The sequence below is a fragment of the Aulostomus chinensis genome, chromosome 7 (assembly GCF_037954235.1).
Source record: "Aulostomus chinensis isolate RoL2024-O1b breed Wild chromosome 7, RoL_Achi_v1.0, whole genome shotgun sequence".
Taxonomy (NCBI): Eukaryota; Metazoa; Chordata; class Actinopteri; order Syngnathiformes; family Aulostomidae; genus Aulostomus; species Aulostomus chinensis.
This window is the reverse complement of record NC_141326.1, coordinates 13,734,058-13,751,891: the sequence shown is the minus strand read 5'-3', so window position 1 is coordinate 13,751,891 and position 17,834 is coordinate 13,734,058. Positions and strand designations below refer to the sequence as shown.

Genomic DNA, 17,834 nt, shown 5'->3' with positions numbered 1-17,834 from the left:
CGTTGGTTTCGTTTTAAAGTAATGCCGCGGCTTCAAAGCGCTGCAGTCTACAACGGCGGGTGTTGGTGAGTGTTTACTGATTTTATTTCATTACTTTTGTGAGACTGAGCCAGAACTACTGGACCGCAGCAGCTTCACCACGCTTCCACATGAATGACCTCCGCGTCACCCTCCATCAGCGCGTGCTTTCTCTCATTTGACGGACTTGTAGGGGATGTGTGTGTGTGGGGGGGGGGGGGGGGGGGGGGGGGGGGCACTGGTTGTCCAAACGCTTCAGGCTGGAACTGGACATTAATATTACATACAGACGCAATATACTGTAGTCAGGCTAATGTGCGCCAGTTCTTTAGGCTTACACACCAGCCACTAGTACTGGTATTTTTTTTAAGGAATCCTTAGTGTCGAGTTTCAACAATGGAAAGTTCAGTTCATGTATTTTAAATTTCTTGCGTGTTATAAATGAAACCCAGCAGATGAAGTGTGTGTCTATTAAAATGATTTTTGGAAGATAGCTGAGTTTATCACTCTGAACAAGTTCTGGTGATTAAGCTTTTGACCCTGGTCGAATAAGAGGAAAGTGGCATAAATAAAACATAAATAAACACACATGGTATTATTTAAATGAGAATCTAGAACATCAACAGTTCCCCTATTATTGTTTAAGCTTTTATGTTGTTCAATAATACCTGAATAGGGCATGTTTCAGTGAAATTACACATATTTGAAGGTACTTGTTCATTGAAATGCCTGTTTGCATAATTCTGTTTCTGCTTAATTTTGCTTAAGTTAAAGTTGTACTTCAGGTATGTGGCTTTGTGTGAATTGTTCATGTTTTCTTTCAGCTGATGGAGTCAGACCATGGATGAGGAGGATGACCCTAACAATGAAGATGTGAATTTTGTCTTGGCTCAGGAATCCTCAAAGCTTCTCCAAATCATTAGCAGTCAGTCTCCTTCAATCATAATGACGCTGAGTGAAATGATTCCCCGTGATGCCGGATGGAACTTGGACCAACACTCTCTCTCGACATCCTCTGCTGCTGAAGTCATGAAGCACATCGCAGCCATGCTGGAGTACTTCAAGAAAGCAGAAGCTGCAGTTTGCTGTAACTTCCTTCAGAGTGTGTGCCTGTTGTGTGAGAACGTTCCTATGGCTCTGGAGTCAAAGCTCATGTCAGTGGCTGGTAATGCCACAAGTGAGTATGAAATGTTACAAAATATTAAAGTCAACAGTTGAATGCATACATATCAAAAACTGAGAGTGACAGGACCAAAAATGCATGAAAGATCAGAGAAGGAGTCTGCACAAATATTGACAGGCTAGTTTTAGTCGTTACTTGACGTTGGCGGTGATGCTATAGATGTTCTGCTCCGCCCACTCCACGCTGTGAAACATAGAAACTCCAGCCAGAGAAACGAGTGTGTCACCTAGAGTCACATGTTGTTAATATTCGTTAGACCTTGTCTGAATGTGCATTCATTTTTTATAAGCAAACCTACATATGTGGTGTTTTTCATTGTTTGTAATTAGGTTGAAGTAAAGCAAAGATCAGTGTTTTCAACCTTGTAGACAAATAAAGCAGAAGAGTGAAAATGAAAGCTAGCTGTGAACCTAACCACAGTTTGCCAGCAATGAAAAGCCTGCATGTGTTGGTATCATGTGACAATTGCAAAAGTTGCCCCTCGGAAATCCCCAGCATTTCCTAAAATCAATGTCCTTTGTTTGCCTCAGTTGGTGTTATGTAAACAAACACACACTACATTAGCACGCAGCTACTTTGTGATACTTAGTAGTATTATTGTTAGGTAGTCCCCAGTATTTCACAGTGATTCGTGTGTTCTTTTTCTGTGCAGATAATGAAAATTTCGTTGATGAAGTACCAGAGGAGAAGTCGTCGTCACCGCCTTCCGAGCCACTGTTCGTCAAACGTCCACGGATTGGTAGAGCACATTCTCGACACCTGAGCATTTTTACATTCTAACTACATTCACACATGTATCCTTGCAAAATGCCGATATCTGTTAAAGTCCATGGATGTAGGAAAAATAAAAGAAATCATCCTCCAGATAAAACTGTTGTTTAATGGTAGTGAAACTTATTTATCTGTATCAGTAATGTTTAGGTGAGCTGGATGGATGAGATGGAAACAAAATAATGTGTGTCATTAATGTATAGAGGGAGAAAGAATAAGTGTTTATGCACATGCTGAGAAATCAAACAAAATCACATCTTATTAAAGTTTCATTTAGCTTATTCTGTTAGCATGTGCATTCCCCCCTCCAAGCTTGGAACTGAAGTAGCAGCTCTTCTTTCTACTGATAGAAATCAATAATTTCAGTATTGGCAGCTGTGCTACGACTGTCAAGACGTAACCATAAAACGGCTGACAGAGTTTGTTCTGGCAGTAAAAAGGAATGAGCTGTATTCATTCCACAGCCGTGTGTTTACTGCGGCTATAAAACATATATTTCAACATTTCTTTAGGTGTTGTATTACAGGTGTTGACGCTTTTGTGACGTTTTTATTTGTTGAACTAAAGTAAGATTTAAAGAATTAAAAGGCCAAATCACATGTGCAAGTGTTTTAAATGTTCCTGCTGCATTATTTAAGATCTTAATTTATTAATAATGAACTACCAAGTCTGAGGAAGAGTAGTTCAGACAAAAAAATCACACAGTTCTTTGTGAGTGAAATGAAGTGTTTCGCAAAAGATGATTTTAATGTACAGGCTTTATTGTTTGTTTGTTTTTTTAATTAATCTTCAGCTGAGCATTTTATATTGAAGAAGGATCGCCTGGTCCTGTATTGTATGTAGTTTTCAAAAACAGATTTTCTTTTTAAAGTCTTGATGGAGAACCTATGGAGGATCATCTCTTTTACCCACAGCTCACTGGGAGAAGTACATTGCTGCAGTGACGAATTTACTGCTGAGGAGGTGGGAGCGATTGAGAGAGCGTCTGGTGACAGAGGTCCAGCTGGGGAATGTGTGGGTCAGCCCAAGAACTGCTAACAGATGCAGGGACAGACCTGATCAAACCCCCGTGTCAGCAGACAGAGGGAGCCGGACACCAGGTGAACATGACTTATTCCTACTGTAACTGTACACCAGGAATCTGCTCCATACAAGTTAATGTACTAATCCTCATTCAAGGAACGGTGTGTGGGATATGGTGGAATCTAACAGTATCCTCTTCATAAGTACAGTTTAGTTCCACATTGTCTGACAAGGGAAATTGTGATTTACTGTAGATTAGTGGATTAATAATAAAGTGCTTCTGAGCAGTGCAGTTAAAGATTTTGCGTAGGTCAAATATTTTATTTAGTTTGAAACAAAGGAAGATCTATTACTTTTTTTTATGCGAGAATGTGCATCTCTACCCAGAACTGAGAAAGAGTTCTTCCAGGAGAGGTTAGTTGGGGCCAGCCAAGATTTTCGGTCTGTCTTTCTTGTCTCTACCAGATTTTGTTTGATTTCATTTGCTAATTTGGAATAGGTTAATTTAAAAAAAAATCTTTTGTTGAGATGTTGTAAACTAAGTACTTGATTTTTTTGTAAGGGTACTCTGATAAGTATTTTTTGGGCTGATCGCCAATCACTGAAAGCAGTTGCTGCCGTCACCAAGATATCAGTGCTGATAAGTGTTTTGCATCATTTCCCCTTGTCGCAGCAGCCAATCGAATTATCTAGATCCCATATTGGCCAGTTAGGCTTGGCAGCCAGTTGATCATTAATTTGGGTAAGGGTAATTTTGGGTAAGGGATAAGCTTGGGGAGACAGGCTTTTATAGGCTGCCAATCATTGACCTCTCATACTAAAATAAATTGCGGCATGTTACTGCAGTAGCACCTGAAGGCCATCACAGGTGCTCCTACACTCTTGGGAAGGGAAGAGTATTTATTTGGTGGCGAATGTACCACTAGATGCCATTGAAAACCAACACACTGCTCCTTTAAATACACTCAAGTGTGGTGCATTTATGTGAAAAAACTGCTATTAAAAGTGTGAAAAAGAAGAACATTTCCAAATGTTGTTGGATTTGGTCACACAGACTTCGGCATACAACATCCTTTACTTAACACATTTTTTGCCTCCAAAATCAGAGCCTGATGGGGATTATGGAGCCATGGAAGCTAGAGTCACATTAGAGAGCTTCCTCCAGGGATGTACTGGAAAGGTGACGGTCCTCCTTGGCCAAGCTGGTTCAGGAAAAACGCTGCTCATGTCTTGTTTAGGACAGCAGTGGGCGCATGGTCTTGTAAGTACATGTTTTTCTTATTATTCTAATGTTATTCTACATAAAAAAAACATTTTTAGGCTGGTCCAGGCTGTGCTTGTATCAGTCTGTTCAAAACATATCTCCTGGAACTGATTCATGTAAAAGGTGGACCAGAAGAGGAGAGTCAAGTGCAGATAACACACATAAAGCAGTGATTTACAATGAGAGCAGCAATAGAGTACGAACAGTTCATGTAAAGGCAAAGTTCAAATAACATTCGTGGATCAAAATTGAAAAATTAAGCTACAAAGAAATCTTAACTAAAAGATGCAACAGTTCTCAGAGTCTGAGGTTTGGAACACAGGGAAACTCACTACAAACCAAATCTGGGAAAACAGAAATAAGGAAATAAAATCAATAAACTGAAAGAAGGAAAAATAAGATCAACACAGAATTGCAAAACTACAAGATACATCGAGCAGTGGGACAGGAAACTTGTGACAGTTGTGAGCAACTAAGTTATGAACCAGCACTGTATACAAAAATAGCAGATAGGATTCGATAACCACCCTGAACTACTAGAAGTCCACACGGTCCCTCTGCACACTGTTCAGACTCTTAAGTTATTGACAGTATTTAACTAACTGTATGAAATACTAAAATGAATCTGTCATATCTTCATTCAGGGGCCCATCCCTTCATCCCACCTGTTTATACTACTGGAGTTTCATCAGCTCAACCTTTTGTCCCGCCCCCTTTCCCTGTTTCAGCTGCTCTTTCACCACTACCTTCCTCCGCATGGAGGCCGCGATGAAAAGGTATACAGGTCAAAAAGTACACGTCTGGCTTTGGTGATGAACAATTTGTAATATCACTTTGAATATGCTGCAGTGCCATTTCTAACCTTTAGCACTTACATCTTCCTGTCCATAGCATTTAGTACAATTAGAAATGTTACATTTAGATGATATCAATGAATACTGTATAATTATTTGATTTTATAAACAGCCAAAACAAACATGATAGACCATCAGGCATCCAATATATTGTCCTCATATTCTATTATTTTCCATGTTTGAGCAGAGAGACATTTTGGATTACCTCCACTCCAATCCAGAGCAGATCTGTTTTGTACTGGATGGCTACGATGAGTTTCACAGCAGGATCACCAGAGAAGAGGTGCCGAAAGAGCCGCTGGACCCAGAAAAAGCTCTTCCAGTTGCACAGCTAGTCTCAGGGTTGTTAAATCGCCAGCTTCTTCCAGGATGTACTGTGGTTATCACCTGTCGGCTACGAGATGTCAGCGATTTGGAAGGAATATCAGACCAAGCGGGGCAACTGCTGAGCTGGGACTGCCACGCTATTGAGGAATATGTTAACAACTTCTTTGGCGTAAAAGGTGAAAACTTCATACTTCTGTATTTATCTTGTTGTTTTTGGTATTTGTTGAATAGAGAGATAGATCAACATAGATCAGATTTCATTGAGAGCAGGTGATTGGCTATTTGAACTTATTGTTGTTTGAAGGTTAAACTTTTTTTATCACTGAACTGTTGATATGCTGAATTGTGTAGTTATTTACTACTTATTTGGCTTCATCCTTTTTCCTCTGCAGTTATATTTTGCCTGTTTTCAGGGGCAGTATTTTTGTCAAATGATTTTTAATTCAACTTTAAGGTCAGATCCAAAGTTTTCCTGCACCCAAGGCTTCTACACATGCAGTGTGCAGCAGTTTGGGTACTGGCTGGGCGCCGTGAGCACAGCTCAAACGTGCACACCGTTGCTGTGTGATGGAGACGCACACAAGGAAATAGTTTTCCCTCCATTTTGCACTGGCAGAAAAGAAGGGGAGAGAATGTATTTTTGATCCCTAACTGCATTTTGGCCTTATTTAGGGCAATTTCTCATGTCATTGAAGCTGAAGTGAAACTGAGCTAAACTGGATATTACAAAATATTACAAAAAGTGAAGCAGTAAATCTAATACAATTTAGAAAACTATAACAAAAACATTTCATTCAGGCTTACTGATGAAAAAATAGGTGAAAATCATATGTTTATGTTCTTCAATGATTTATGTCTCAACTGCAAAGGTCTTCAAGGAAACAGAGCTCTTGGGATGCAGGCAGCCAATCTTCTTCTTTCCAGTCCCCACCTGGTTGCCATGTCAACGCTGCCTGCTCTCTGCAACATCTGTTGCATCTGTGTGGAGTATTTACTGCAGGAGGGTAAAGAGGAAACACTCAGATTTGGAGTTGGAGAAGAAGATGAAGGAAGTGAGACAAAAACATGTGAGACTGAAAAGGGATTAAAAGAAGGCGTGAGTCTTGGAGGAATAGGAGGAGAAGAAAGTGAGGACAAAATGATGGATTGGACGAATGAGAAACCTCTCGCACAACCCCAGATACCCGCCACACGTACACAGATCTACCTCGCTGTCCTCTGTGCTTTTTTGAGCCGTGACCACGATAAAGAAAGAAGAAATGTGGAGGCAAAGACCGCAAGACTTCCACAGGGGTAACAGTTGGCAGAACATTCAAAACATCATTCCACACCATAGGCAAAGTATTTTTCATAATATGTAGTTTATTTCATGCCTTTGTGCAGCACTTTGTCAACCGCTCTGCATCAGTATCGATCTGAAGTGTGTGAGCTAAGTCGGCTGGCCCAGAGAGGGTTGGAGAGAAGCCAGATCCTCTTCCTGGAAGAAGACATTCCTCAGGACATTTTGGAGTTTTCACTCAGAATTGGGCTCTTTTCACAGGTCAGACATCAGTGTTTCCACTATCGGTTCAAGGTGTCTCACTCCTCTCCCATCATAAATAAATTCATTTTTGAAAAATAACTAAATATCATTTGCCATACACATGTATGCATTTGGTGTATTACTTGTATATGCATGTATGTCTTTGCGTTTCATTATATTGTTCATACATTTTATTCATTAATTTATTCATGTACCAAATTTCCACCATTTCATCTGATCATCTCTATGTGGCTTCTCCTTTTTCTTTTTCATACTCTACAATGTTTGTATTCTACATATAAAATTCCTATCCTGACATAAAGCATTTTTTAAACCATTTTTTATGGGCATAAATCAAAGTAACTAATCTTGCCCAGTAATTGAAAGAGAAGCAAAACATTTGCTTTCACAGTGACTTTTTTAGGATAGCGCATCACTTCATGACATAGAAATATTAAGTTATATTCGTCCCTTTCTTCCTGCTAGGTGGAGCTGAGGAAAGAGGATGGCAACCTGGTCAGTGCTTTTTCCTTCATCCATCTGACTGTACAGGAGTTTTTGGCTGCGCTCAATATAATGACCAGTGATGATGTCAGTGACACACAGCTTAGGAAGCGGTAAGGAAACCAATTGAAACAGGAAAAGGACACGATTGTATTATTTGTGGCAAATATAGTCGATGAGAAGGTTTCTTGGTAAGTAAAAAAAAAAAAAAAAAGTTAGCGATTATCTATAACTGTTTGAGTGTGGCAACATGAGGATGATCCATGAAATCAACATTTTATTCCCATGATCCCGATTATTATGCAGAGTGGCTGGACATTCTGTTTGTGAACAGTGTAAAGTATTTACATTCAAGTGTGTTTGACACATTTTTCCAATGATCTTATATACCAATGTTTTTTTACAGTGCTCCTCTCACTCTTGTGAGCTGCTACCAAAATAAACATTTACACATTTAAAAAAGTGAGTTTTTTGGAGCTTCAATCTAAAATAAAGTTGAAATTATTATCAAACCCACCAAATTGCTGAGGAAATTTTGGGTTGTCCTTGTAATAACTCGAGGGAGAGAGAAGCACTGTCAAACTGACCATGTATAGTCCCACTGAATACCAGAAATAACCTTAAGCAGGAGAGCTAAGATGAGCAGTGTAAGTTGAGAGACATATTTGACCTTCCTCCCTAAAAGGAAGCGTGAAATTCACTGATGCAAGCACAAGGCAGATGGTCCAATCAGAGCAGCCGAGTTGGGGTCAGCACAGTTGGGGTCACTATGGGTGAAACAAGATACAACAGAGGGAAATCTGTCTTCCAAAAATGGATCATCATTGGGGGATTTATAGATGTATAGATATTATAAATTATATGAAAAGCCTGACTTTTCCTCTCCGTTGCATATTTTTGATGTTGACAGATTATGTGTTTCTGTCAAGTCTTTTAAAAGCCTTTATTTAATCAACATTTTACCACACAAAGACCAAGTCAGGGTTTTGTGTTCTGAACAATTTGTTCTTTTTTTTAACGCTGTAATAAATCCAGTCGAGGGCTTATTTACTTACTTATTTATTGTGTCTCTGGTGGGATTGTAATTGAAAGGCACAACTCTGGTTAAAACTCTGGCTTGGGAACTTTGCTGAATGTCTAATTTCAGGTGGGTTTACTGTCTGTATCTACACTGTGAGGCATGCAACAGTTGAAAAAATGCTGGAAAATGACAATCGAATGTTCTCTTGGGAACTGACATACACTGGCTTTACAGTGTTCATGCAAACATCTAAACAAGTATATATGTAAATGTCAAAATACCTAAAAAGGCAATTGCTTGAGGCAAAATGAGACAATTTAATGTGACAATCCTGTGGCTAAAGTAGGATGGCAGTTCATTATCATCTGCTGGCCTGTGAGGACAGGAAATGCCCTACATGCTGTTCTTTAATCTTGATCAAATCAAACTATTTACTTTTCCTCATCCTCTTCATCCTTTTTCTCTCAGTTTCAGTCTAAAAACTCGCTGGATGACCAAGTCAGACCAGAAGACGGTCTTTACCGAGTCTCTGCATCTGCATATTTGTGGTTTGGCATCCTCACATTGCACTCAAGCCCTCGTACAGTTAGCTGGTACTTCACTTGGAACAGGAAGTCTGAGTTTGGTTCAAAGACGACAAGCCCTTATTCTGACAGTGTTAAAGAACCTGAGCAACAGCAACACCCTCACAGGACCAAAGGTAGATTAAACTGAAGTGAATCCTGTTTAACAGGTGTACTGTCTTGCTCTTTCATAAATTCACCCCTCCCTCCTCTGCCTACACAGATATTGGAGCTTTGCCATTGTGTCCAGGAGACCCAGAACTACACCCTGTCCAAGCAGGTCATGGGCACGAGAAGAACTCTGGAGCTGCGTAACATTTGGCTTTTACCAAATGATTTTGAGGCTCTGGCTTTTGTAGCTAACTCAGTTGGTGATAGCGGCTTCGGTTTGGACTTCAGATCGTGCTCAATGGATTTGGAGTGTATAGATGTCTTGTGCAGGTGCCAGTACATACGTTCCCTCAGGTGGGTGGACACAAACATTCAGCACTTTACTTATTCATGGAATTTAAGTCGACTGTATTCATATGTTTCAGCACATTTATGTATCACAGTGGGAAATATTTTTCTCCAAGTGCAACACGCTCTGTTGAATGTACAGCCGACTGCAAGATGGGTGGTGATGGAAGGTCTGCGAGGTGTTTGAAGAACCATTAATGGCCAGAGGCTTGATGGGACTTAGGAGCAGCTATAAGCTGCTGCAGCACTTTAAGATGTCACATGTCAGCAGACCTGTGTTTACCATCTGGACATTTAGAAATCCGCTGCAGGCAGTGAACTTGACTCTGGAAAGAGTTTCTGCGTTACCTTTGACCTTTTGTTTCCTGCTGTGTCCCTGCAGTTGGTTAGCACTTTCAGTCAAAAAGAGGTTTCTTGCAGGTCTCGGTGATAAAAGCCTCGTATTATACATTTTAAAAAATTGCAATTTTCAATCTTCCATTCTTGAAGTCCATTACTGTATTCATGATCTTCCATTTATTTGGTCTATACATTATCCACCCTGAGGGAGGGTGGAACTCTCCCTCAGGGCTCTTTTAAACCGATGCAAGGTAACGCCAGAGAAACTTCATTTTCATTTTTCGAATTCATAATTTCTGGCCAGTATTTATGTTCTCTTCATGTTTCCCTTCAGTTTTCGTGGTCGCAGATATTGTGACAAGTTTGCTGAGAAGCTGTCCTCCATATTGCCTGAATGTAAATACTTGAGAAAACTAGAGTAAGTTTTTATTTTTTACTTTCTTTTTCTGTTCCATTTTCTTCTCAATGTCAGTTGTAATATTTACTATTATATACATTATATAGTCCAGATTTCCTGGAATTATTGACAGTAGGACTTTTCTTAAAGACAGAGAGTAATTTTAGCTTCTGTGCCATTGGGTATGTCCCAGGGAGGAATTAGCGGTGTGGTGTACAATTTCAAGTTGGATTTAAATCAAATCACATTCACATGCTGTCAAGTGCGGTTTTATATGGCTGACGTTGACTTGGTGCCACATATCACACTTGGTACTGACTTCAAGGCAATAAGATCTTGTTTTACAAGTAGAGAAAATAAAAGATAATCTTTTGATTCATGACATATTTATCTTCTTTTAAGGTTTTGTGGTGCCAGTCTGACTGCAACAGGAGCAGCAATGTTAGCGTCTGCTTTACACAAATGTCCCGACATCGCTGAAATCAAGTATACCTGCTCTCTACCTATCTGACTTTATTTCACTGCTACAGAAACAACTATGTTTAAGTGTTTGCTGATAGCTACACTGGTATAAATAGTTTTACTGACACCTAATTCATACAGAATATAGTGGTGACATATTTTTGGATTTTATGGTTTTGTGTTGCAGCCTAACGGACAATCTCCTGAAAAATGAAGGGATCAAGAAAGTAGTGGATATCTTGATTCACCTACCAAATCTGGATTCTGTTATGTTAGTTTCTACTTCTTATGTGTCTTTATGTGCATCATTTTTAGAGATTTTGCACATTTTTTTGTTAATTTTGTGTGTGTGTGTGTGTGTGTGTGTGTGTGTGTGTGTGTGTGTGTGTGTGTGTGTGTGCGTGCGCATGTGTATGTGTGTTATGCAGGCTGGGACAAAACAATAGCTCTCTGAAAGCAGTAGAATTTCTCATGGAGAAAATGTGTTCAAGTCTTAACATCCAACATATTTATGTGGAGTAAGTATGGGACCCCCCCCCCCCCCCCCCCACACACACACACACACACACAAACACACAATCAACTGTATATTTTTTCACTCTGCAGTAAATAAACATGTATAGAAAGCAGTGCAAATTAATAGTAACAGTAAAGAATTAATTTTTATGAAACTATTATAGAGGAATAAATGTTTTCTGTTCACAGTGGGAAAAAAGATGTGACAGTATTTTGTTCCCGGAATTCAGGGTCAAACATGTGAGTTATTCTGCTTTCTAAAACAGTTACACTCGATAAACACTGACCATTCAGTAAGTTTTCGCTCTTCTTTATTCGTCCCTCGCTGCAGTCACATAAGGAAGTCTGAGCCTTCAATCAGGTGAGACAAAAACAATGAGACTCTAATGTAATGCTGAATACCATCTGTTTTTTTTACTCATAGAGTTTTCCTTGAATAACTTTGCTTCTGTAAAATGTGATGTGACTGAACAGCATGTAATTCACTCATTATAGGTTATGTGCATAACAATTTGCATACATTCAAATTAAGCCATTGGAGTGATACATGTTATTGTTTCTTTCTTTTTCTTTTTTTTAATCTTGTGGTGCCATTTCCTGCAGCCTGTTGAACCAGAAATGGAGCAAGTCAGAAATGCAAAGGTTTACAAACTCATTGGCAGGTTTTCCTGACCTTTCTGTCTTGGAGTAAGTAATACTAAATACAGCAACTTTCAGTGCACTGGAGCATCAAATTTCCGATTATATAAAACAAAACTTCCCTGAAGTTAATAGCGGTAACATGATACTGTAACTAATATAAATCTTTCTGTACAAACTTGCTTTCTAAAAACAGCATACATATGCTCTGCTGACATGATGTTAAGTAATAGTATCTCAAAGTTAAGAAAATCATGAAAAATCATTTTATTAATTTTTCAATATGAAAAACAACAAATTGTTTGATTTGTGCATGTTTACACAGAGCCCACTTGTAGTCTCAGGAACCAAAGTAAATGCGTGTGTGTGTGTGTGTGTGTGTGTGTGTGTGTCTGTGTAGCCTGTCTGGAAGTCAGTGGGATGTCAAAACTTTGAGGAAACTGACTCAGACTTTGTCAAAATTCCACATCGCCCAGAAGATCATGTAAGACAAACTTCATCACTCAGCCTGACATAAGCTGCCAAGTATTTGCTTCTATATCCTCGTTATGCAATTTTGTGCCCCCTGTATTAAGTTTGAATAATAACGGTAATAACAATAATAATAATAATAATAATAAAGTTGATGTTGAATGTACTGTATCTTCTCAGTATGAATGACAGCTGCTCTTCTGTGGAGGCTTTGTTGACTCTGACTGCTCTGATATCTGACTGTCCTGCTGTGATGGAGCTTCAAATCAGGTGCAAACCCCCCTGTGATATGTATGGCACATATGGGCATGTGAACGTGCCTCTTTAGACATACTGCTCCAACAAATGCAAAATAATTCATAACTGTGTTAAATAGTCAAATTGATTTTATTTCTACTGGTGATACAGGAACATAACTGCATGTTTCTGTCTTTTTCAGACTTCAGAGTCCTGCCCAGGTGTCCATTGTGTTCTCTGGAGGAAGTCAGCCGTCTGCAAATGAAATATCTAAAACGCTCTGGTACTATAGTGTATTATAATATCTGAACATTTCTGGCGTAAAATCATAATGCGCAGCATTTTGAGATCGTCATTTTGCTCAAGACTACAGAGAGTGAGTCATCTCAGCCCAGAAATACGTATTTCCATAAAGATGGAATCTAAAAGTGCATATTCCTGTTCTCTCTCAGCCTGCACAGGCAAATCTAGAGTCTCTGAATAAACTAACACTTTCAATTTCAAATGTTGGCGTGAGGAAGTGTTGGACTTCACTGGAGAGACTTGATATTAGTTTTTCTGTAATGAAGGCTTTAAGTTTTGCCTCACATATCAGGAAGAGAAAGATGTTCCATTTGTTTAGAGGTTTACAATGGTTCACATCCACATTTATGAGAGCTACATATATTAATTACTGATATAACTCTCATGATAATTATGTATTGTGACCCTGTTGCCTCTGGTAGTGTAAGCTGCAGTGGCCTGCTGCCTGCTGATGCAGAGAGAGTGTGGAACGGTCTGGGAATTTCTTCTAATCTCACCGTGCTGGAGTAAGAGACACACCTAAACGCACACTCACACACAGCCAGAAACAATATACACACTCAAGAGTTTTAATTAAATGGAGTTAATGCAAATATTTGGACGCTAAAGTGACTGGTGAGACCATGACTTTTGTAGAAAACACTTTTATTCCTGTCATTAATATTTCACAATCCTTTTACATTAACCTGTATTTGTGTATTTTAGTTCACTTGCTCAGATAAACTCCTGATCAAAATCTTAAGACCAGTTTAAAAATTGCATGAATTTGCATTTTGCACTGTTGGATCTTAGGAAGGTTCTAAGTAGAGCTTCAAAATGCAAAAAGAAGAAATGGGAACAAGAGACCAAAAGTTGTGGGCAGGTGATTTATTGAAAATAACAATTTAACTGAAATAGGCTGTTCATCAGCTGATCAGAAGTTCAAGACCACAGCCTTTGAAAGTCAAAATCTGTGCAAAAATTTGGATTCCGTGTCATTTCCTGTCAAGAAATCACACTGTAAAGATCTCTTGATGGCAAAGGCAAAAAGCTCACTGTCTTTGAACGTGGTAGGATTGTTGAGCTGTATAAACAAGGCCTCTCACAACGTGCCATCGCTGCTGAGGTTGGATGCAATAAGACAGTCATTTTGCATTTCTTTAAAAATCCTGAGGGTTATGGAAGAAAAAAATTTAAGTGGTAGACCTAAAAAAATCTCACCGGCTCTGAGCCGGAGGATCCGAATGTCTGCCCATCAAGACACGGTACGATCCTCGTCCCAAATTAAGGCCATTGCTGGTGCTGACTGCAGCCCAGTAACCATCAGACGGCATCTGCGAAGGAAGGGCTTCAAAAACAAAAAAACGTCTTCAAAGGCCACGTCTCCTTCAACACCACAAAATTGCCCATTTTGACTTTGCAAGGGAGCACCAAACATGGGACATTCAAAGGTGGAAGAAAGTTTTATTCTCTGAGGAGAAAAACTTGATGGTCCTGATGGCTTCCAACGTTACTGGCATGACACGGAGATGCCACCTGAGATGTTTACTAGGCGCCACAGTGGAGGGGGCGCCATCATGATCAGAGGTGCTTTTTACGTCAATGGAACAATGGAGCTCCAGCAGCTGGAGGTGTTGCAGCAGGCGTCCCTCCCTGAGGGCCCTCGTCTGTGTGGTAATGACTGGGTTTTTCAGCAGGGCAACGCTACAATTCACAATGCCTGTCTGACCAAGAATTTTTTCCAGAAGAATAACATCACTCTTTTGGACCATCCTGCATGTTCCCCTGATCTTAATCCAGTGAAGAACATTTGGGGATGGATGGCAAGGGAAGTTTACAAAAATGGACATCAGTTCCAGACAGTGGATGCCCTTTGTGAAGCCATCTTCACCACTTGGAGCAGCATTCCCACTAGCCTTTTATAAACACTTGCATCAAGCAAGCCAAAATTAATGTTTGAAGTGATCAACAATAATGGTGGAGCTGCTCATTACTGAGTCAGTTTTACTGAGTTAGACACTTTAATTTCTGTTTTAGGAGGTTTTCGTGGTTTTTTTGAGCTGGGATCTTAAACTTTGATCAGCTGATGAACAGCCTATTTAAGTTAAATTGGTGTTTTCAATAAAGCGCCTGCTCAAAACTTTTGGTCTCTTGTTCTCATTTCTTCTTTTTGCATTTTGAAGCTCTGCTTAGAACCTTCTTAAGATCCAAAAGTGCAAAATGTTAATTCTTGCAATTTTTTTAAACTGGTCTTAAGATTTTGATCAGGAGTGTAATGTGGTGAAATTTACTCAGCAAGATGACAGCAATTTGTGTAGGAAGTGATGTCAGTGAAACCATTGCAAAATCATTTCCACCAAGTACTGTTTGTCTGTGTCATCATGTGAAATTTGATGTGACTGTAAATTTTGAATCATTGTTTCTACATCTGAGACTTGTAACTCTGAATTATCATCATAATCATTTAAATCCAACACTCTGTCTGCGTGTGTCAGTCTGTCCAGGAACTGTTTGGGCAACAAAGGACTGAAGAAACTGTTGGATGTCCTGCCCCATCTTACCAACATCCAGAGAATTGAGTAAGAAATACACAAAAATTCTAGACTGAGGAAATATAAGCTCAGACCTGTTCTATTTAAAGGTCTACGGGTTATTAACCTCTTGAAAATCTGTCAAATTTTCACCTGTTACAGTAAAAAAATAAGAAATAAGAAATTTTATCTGTTCTGTGATCTGTGCTAAATGTTCAATTATTTCCTGTTTTACATGTTTGCATGGCATTGAGGTGATGAGCTCACTGCATTTTCTTTTTCATATGTGACTGAAGGCAAATAAGCAAATATCGTTAAACAAAAACTCAGCATATCAGCAGGAAGTGCAGATCTACACACATTTAAAGGAAGTGTGTGGAGATCTTCACTCCTCTGCAGCCCCTCTTTGCAGTGTTGTCACACCTTATTTTAACCGTCTGATCACCTCTGAAGACGTTTACTTAGATCGTTATAAAATGTCCTCTAAGACTACAGACTCTCAAACTCAGTTTACAAGACAGACACTATTCTCTGTTTTGTAATAAAACAAACTTTCCTGTTGGCAAAACTGTTTCCTCGTCTAACCGGTTACAAACAAACAAAGCTGGTTACGGCCCTTGTTTTTCCTGGTGCAATTGAGCTTTATTGTGTTTTCAGTGCCAGCAACAATGGGGTCAACCTGGAAGGAGTGGTGATGTTGGCTGAAGCTTTGTGCTCCCATAACAATTTAACACAACTTCACATCAGGTAGTCTTTGGTTTACATTTAAGGACAGTCAATTATCAAGGTCACTGACATTTTCAGAGGGAAAAGGTTTAATTAACTTTGAACGTAAGTCAAATGTTCTCATCGTGTGGTGTCTCTTGTGCAGTGAAGGAGGCAGCGACCAGGTGATCCTGAAGTTTTGCCCTGAGAAAAGGTAGAAAAGCTGCTTCTCCGGTGACCGCCGCTCATCAGGATACCTCAGTCTTCCTTTTCATTTCTCATCTAATTAACACATTCTTCTCTTTTTCATTCTCAGTGAAAAACACCAGGTTAAGTTGATCAGGTACAGACTTTGAGATTTCAAACTTTATATTTGTTCAAAAACCCAGAAAGAGACACAAAAAAGTTGCTTTTCATTTGCAGGATATGCAACAGCAACCTCCTGCCTTCTGATGTAGCCCTGCTGTGTAGGAAACTGGTCCAGTGTCACTACCATTTGGAGTTACAGTAAGTTTTATCAGAGTACATATATCAGTGTATATATCAATACAAATATTATTTTATTGTATGAACTAAAGGTGAATGTTCATATTATTATGTTTTGTCAGTTTGTTGGAAAGCTCACTGAAAGACAAGGCCATCGAGAATCTGCTTAAAGCCTTGCCCCGTATGGGATCTCTGCAAAAACTCAAGTAGGACACGCACACACACACATCAGTGACTAAATTGTAGAAGGGATGGTTTTGTATGTGAAAGTCCTTTTTGTACTGCAGTGTATTGTGAGTGTTTATTGAACCGATGTGTGACTGTGATATAAAAAAATTTGCTGATTCTTTCAACCAGAAATAGATGTTGCTTCGATGATAAGACGTGCTAATTCAATCTTTTTTTTTTTTTAACTCAGTGTAGTTAAAGTAGGAGCATACTGCTGTAATATGATTTCCATCTCCTCCTCTTCCTCAGTGTTAGCCACAGTATCACATCCGTAACTGGAGCTCTGACCTTGCTCAGTTGTTTGACTGACTGTCAGCGAGTCTCATCGGTGGAGCTCAGGTACGAAACCTTCCTGTCATCCTAAATATAGGCACTCAACAGTAATGATACATGTGTGTCTGGTATTTTATACATATATGTCATTTATAAGTGTCTATCAGTGCTAATACTTACAACCTTTCAGTCCTCAGGGTGAATCATTCATCCATTTTGAGGATGTTGAGCCAATGCAAGCCAGCTGCAGGTCAGTTATCAGCAACTGTCTGGGTGGGGTGGGGCTGAGGGGAGGTGATCATTGAAAAATGATCAAATGCACACTGGTGAAAAGTTGTTTGCAACTAACAATCTTTTTTGGGGGGGGTGGGGGGTGTTTACCTTAAAGTCGAGCAGGGGAAAAAAAGACATACCAAAAAGTAGCACATGTCTTTTTAAGACTAAAAGTGAAACTACATTTCCTAGTACACAAGTAGCAGCTTTTGATCACTCGAGTCATGAAGTCATCTTCACGGAAGTCATGAATTATTTGTTCTGTTCAGTCTCACTGTTTTGCATCCTGCTTTTCTTCAAGCAGTGATAATTGAGGTGTAAGTAATCACAATGTATGACAGTGTCAGGGTGATAAAATAAAGAATCATTCCCTGACCCTGCAGCTCCCCTCAGCTTTACAGAACTCATTGTGTGGCTGTCCAGCTGTTTTTTGACAGGTTTGGTTCACTAACTGCTTTCATTGTGTATTTTTTTGGCAGCAGCAGG

General features: G+C 39.4%; 1 protein-coding gene across 7 annotated transcripts in view; it reads left to right on the top strand.

The window, feature by feature from the left end:
- The window catches only part of nlrc5 (NLR family, CARD domain containing 5), a 77,002-nt gene that overhangs the window by 46,358 nt on the left and 12,810 nt on the right, over window positions 1-17,834 (top strand). For 5 of the 7 annotated variants that reach the window (XR_015117002.1, XM_086208563.1, XM_086208561.1 and 2 more), the window contains exons 3-33: window positions 843-1,195; window positions 1,854-1,940; window positions 2,766-2,807; window positions 2,887-3,072; window positions 4,102-4,256; window positions 4,904-5,035; window positions 5,301-5,616; window positions 6,310-6,733; window positions 6,824-6,980; window positions 7,449-7,579; window positions 8,956-9,187; window positions 9,274-9,515; window positions 10,183-10,266; window positions 10,648-10,731; window positions 10,895-10,978; window positions 11,136-11,225; window positions 11,413-11,463; window positions 11,555-11,584; window positions 11,827-11,910; window positions 12,263-12,346; window positions 12,514-12,603; window positions 12,773-12,853; window positions 13,296-13,379; window positions 15,348-15,431; window positions 16,041-16,130; window positions 16,255-16,302; window positions 16,405-16,431; window positions 16,512-16,595; window positions 16,697-16,780; window positions 17,052-17,141; window positions 17,266-17,325. Coding sequence is in view for 6 of the 7 variants with exons in the window: in XM_086208563.1 (XP_086064689.1) it covers window positions 859-1,195; window positions 1,854-1,940; window positions 2,766-2,807; window positions 2,887-3,072; window positions 4,102-4,256; window positions 4,904-5,035; window positions 5,301-5,616; window positions 6,310-6,733; window positions 6,824-6,980; window positions 7,449-7,579; window positions 8,956-9,187; window positions 9,274-9,515; window positions 10,183-10,266; window positions 10,648-10,731; window positions 10,895-10,978; window positions 11,136-11,225; window positions 11,413-11,463; window positions 11,555-11,584; window positions 11,827-11,910; window positions 12,263-12,346; window positions 12,514-12,603; window positions 12,773-12,853; window positions 13,296-13,379; window positions 15,348-15,431; window positions 16,041-16,130; window positions 16,255-16,302; window positions 16,405-16,431; window positions 16,512-16,595; window positions 16,697-16,780; window positions 17,052-17,141; window positions 17,266-17,325 (3,854 nt within the window). In the remaining variant the exon portion in view is untranslated. Of the gene's footprint in view, window positions 1-5; window positions 66-842; window positions 1,196-1,853; window positions 1,941-2,765; window positions 2,808-2,886; window positions 3,073-4,101; window positions 4,257-4,903; window positions 5,036-5,300; window positions 5,617-6,309; window positions 6,734-6,823; window positions 6,981-7,448; window positions 7,580-8,955; window positions 9,188-9,273; window positions 9,516-10,182; window positions 10,267-10,647; window positions 10,732-10,894; window positions 10,979-11,135; window positions 11,226-11,412; window positions 11,464-11,554; window positions 11,585-11,826; window positions 11,911-12,262; window positions 12,347-12,513; window positions 12,604-12,772; window positions 12,854-13,295; window positions 13,380-15,347; window positions 15,432-16,040; window positions 16,131-16,254; window positions 16,303-16,404; window positions 16,432-16,511; window positions 16,596-16,696; window positions 16,781-17,051; window positions 17,142-17,265; window positions 17,326-17,834 lie in introns of those variants that run through there. The other 2 variants (XM_086208562.1, XM_086208564.1) reach the window with 2 other exon arrangements.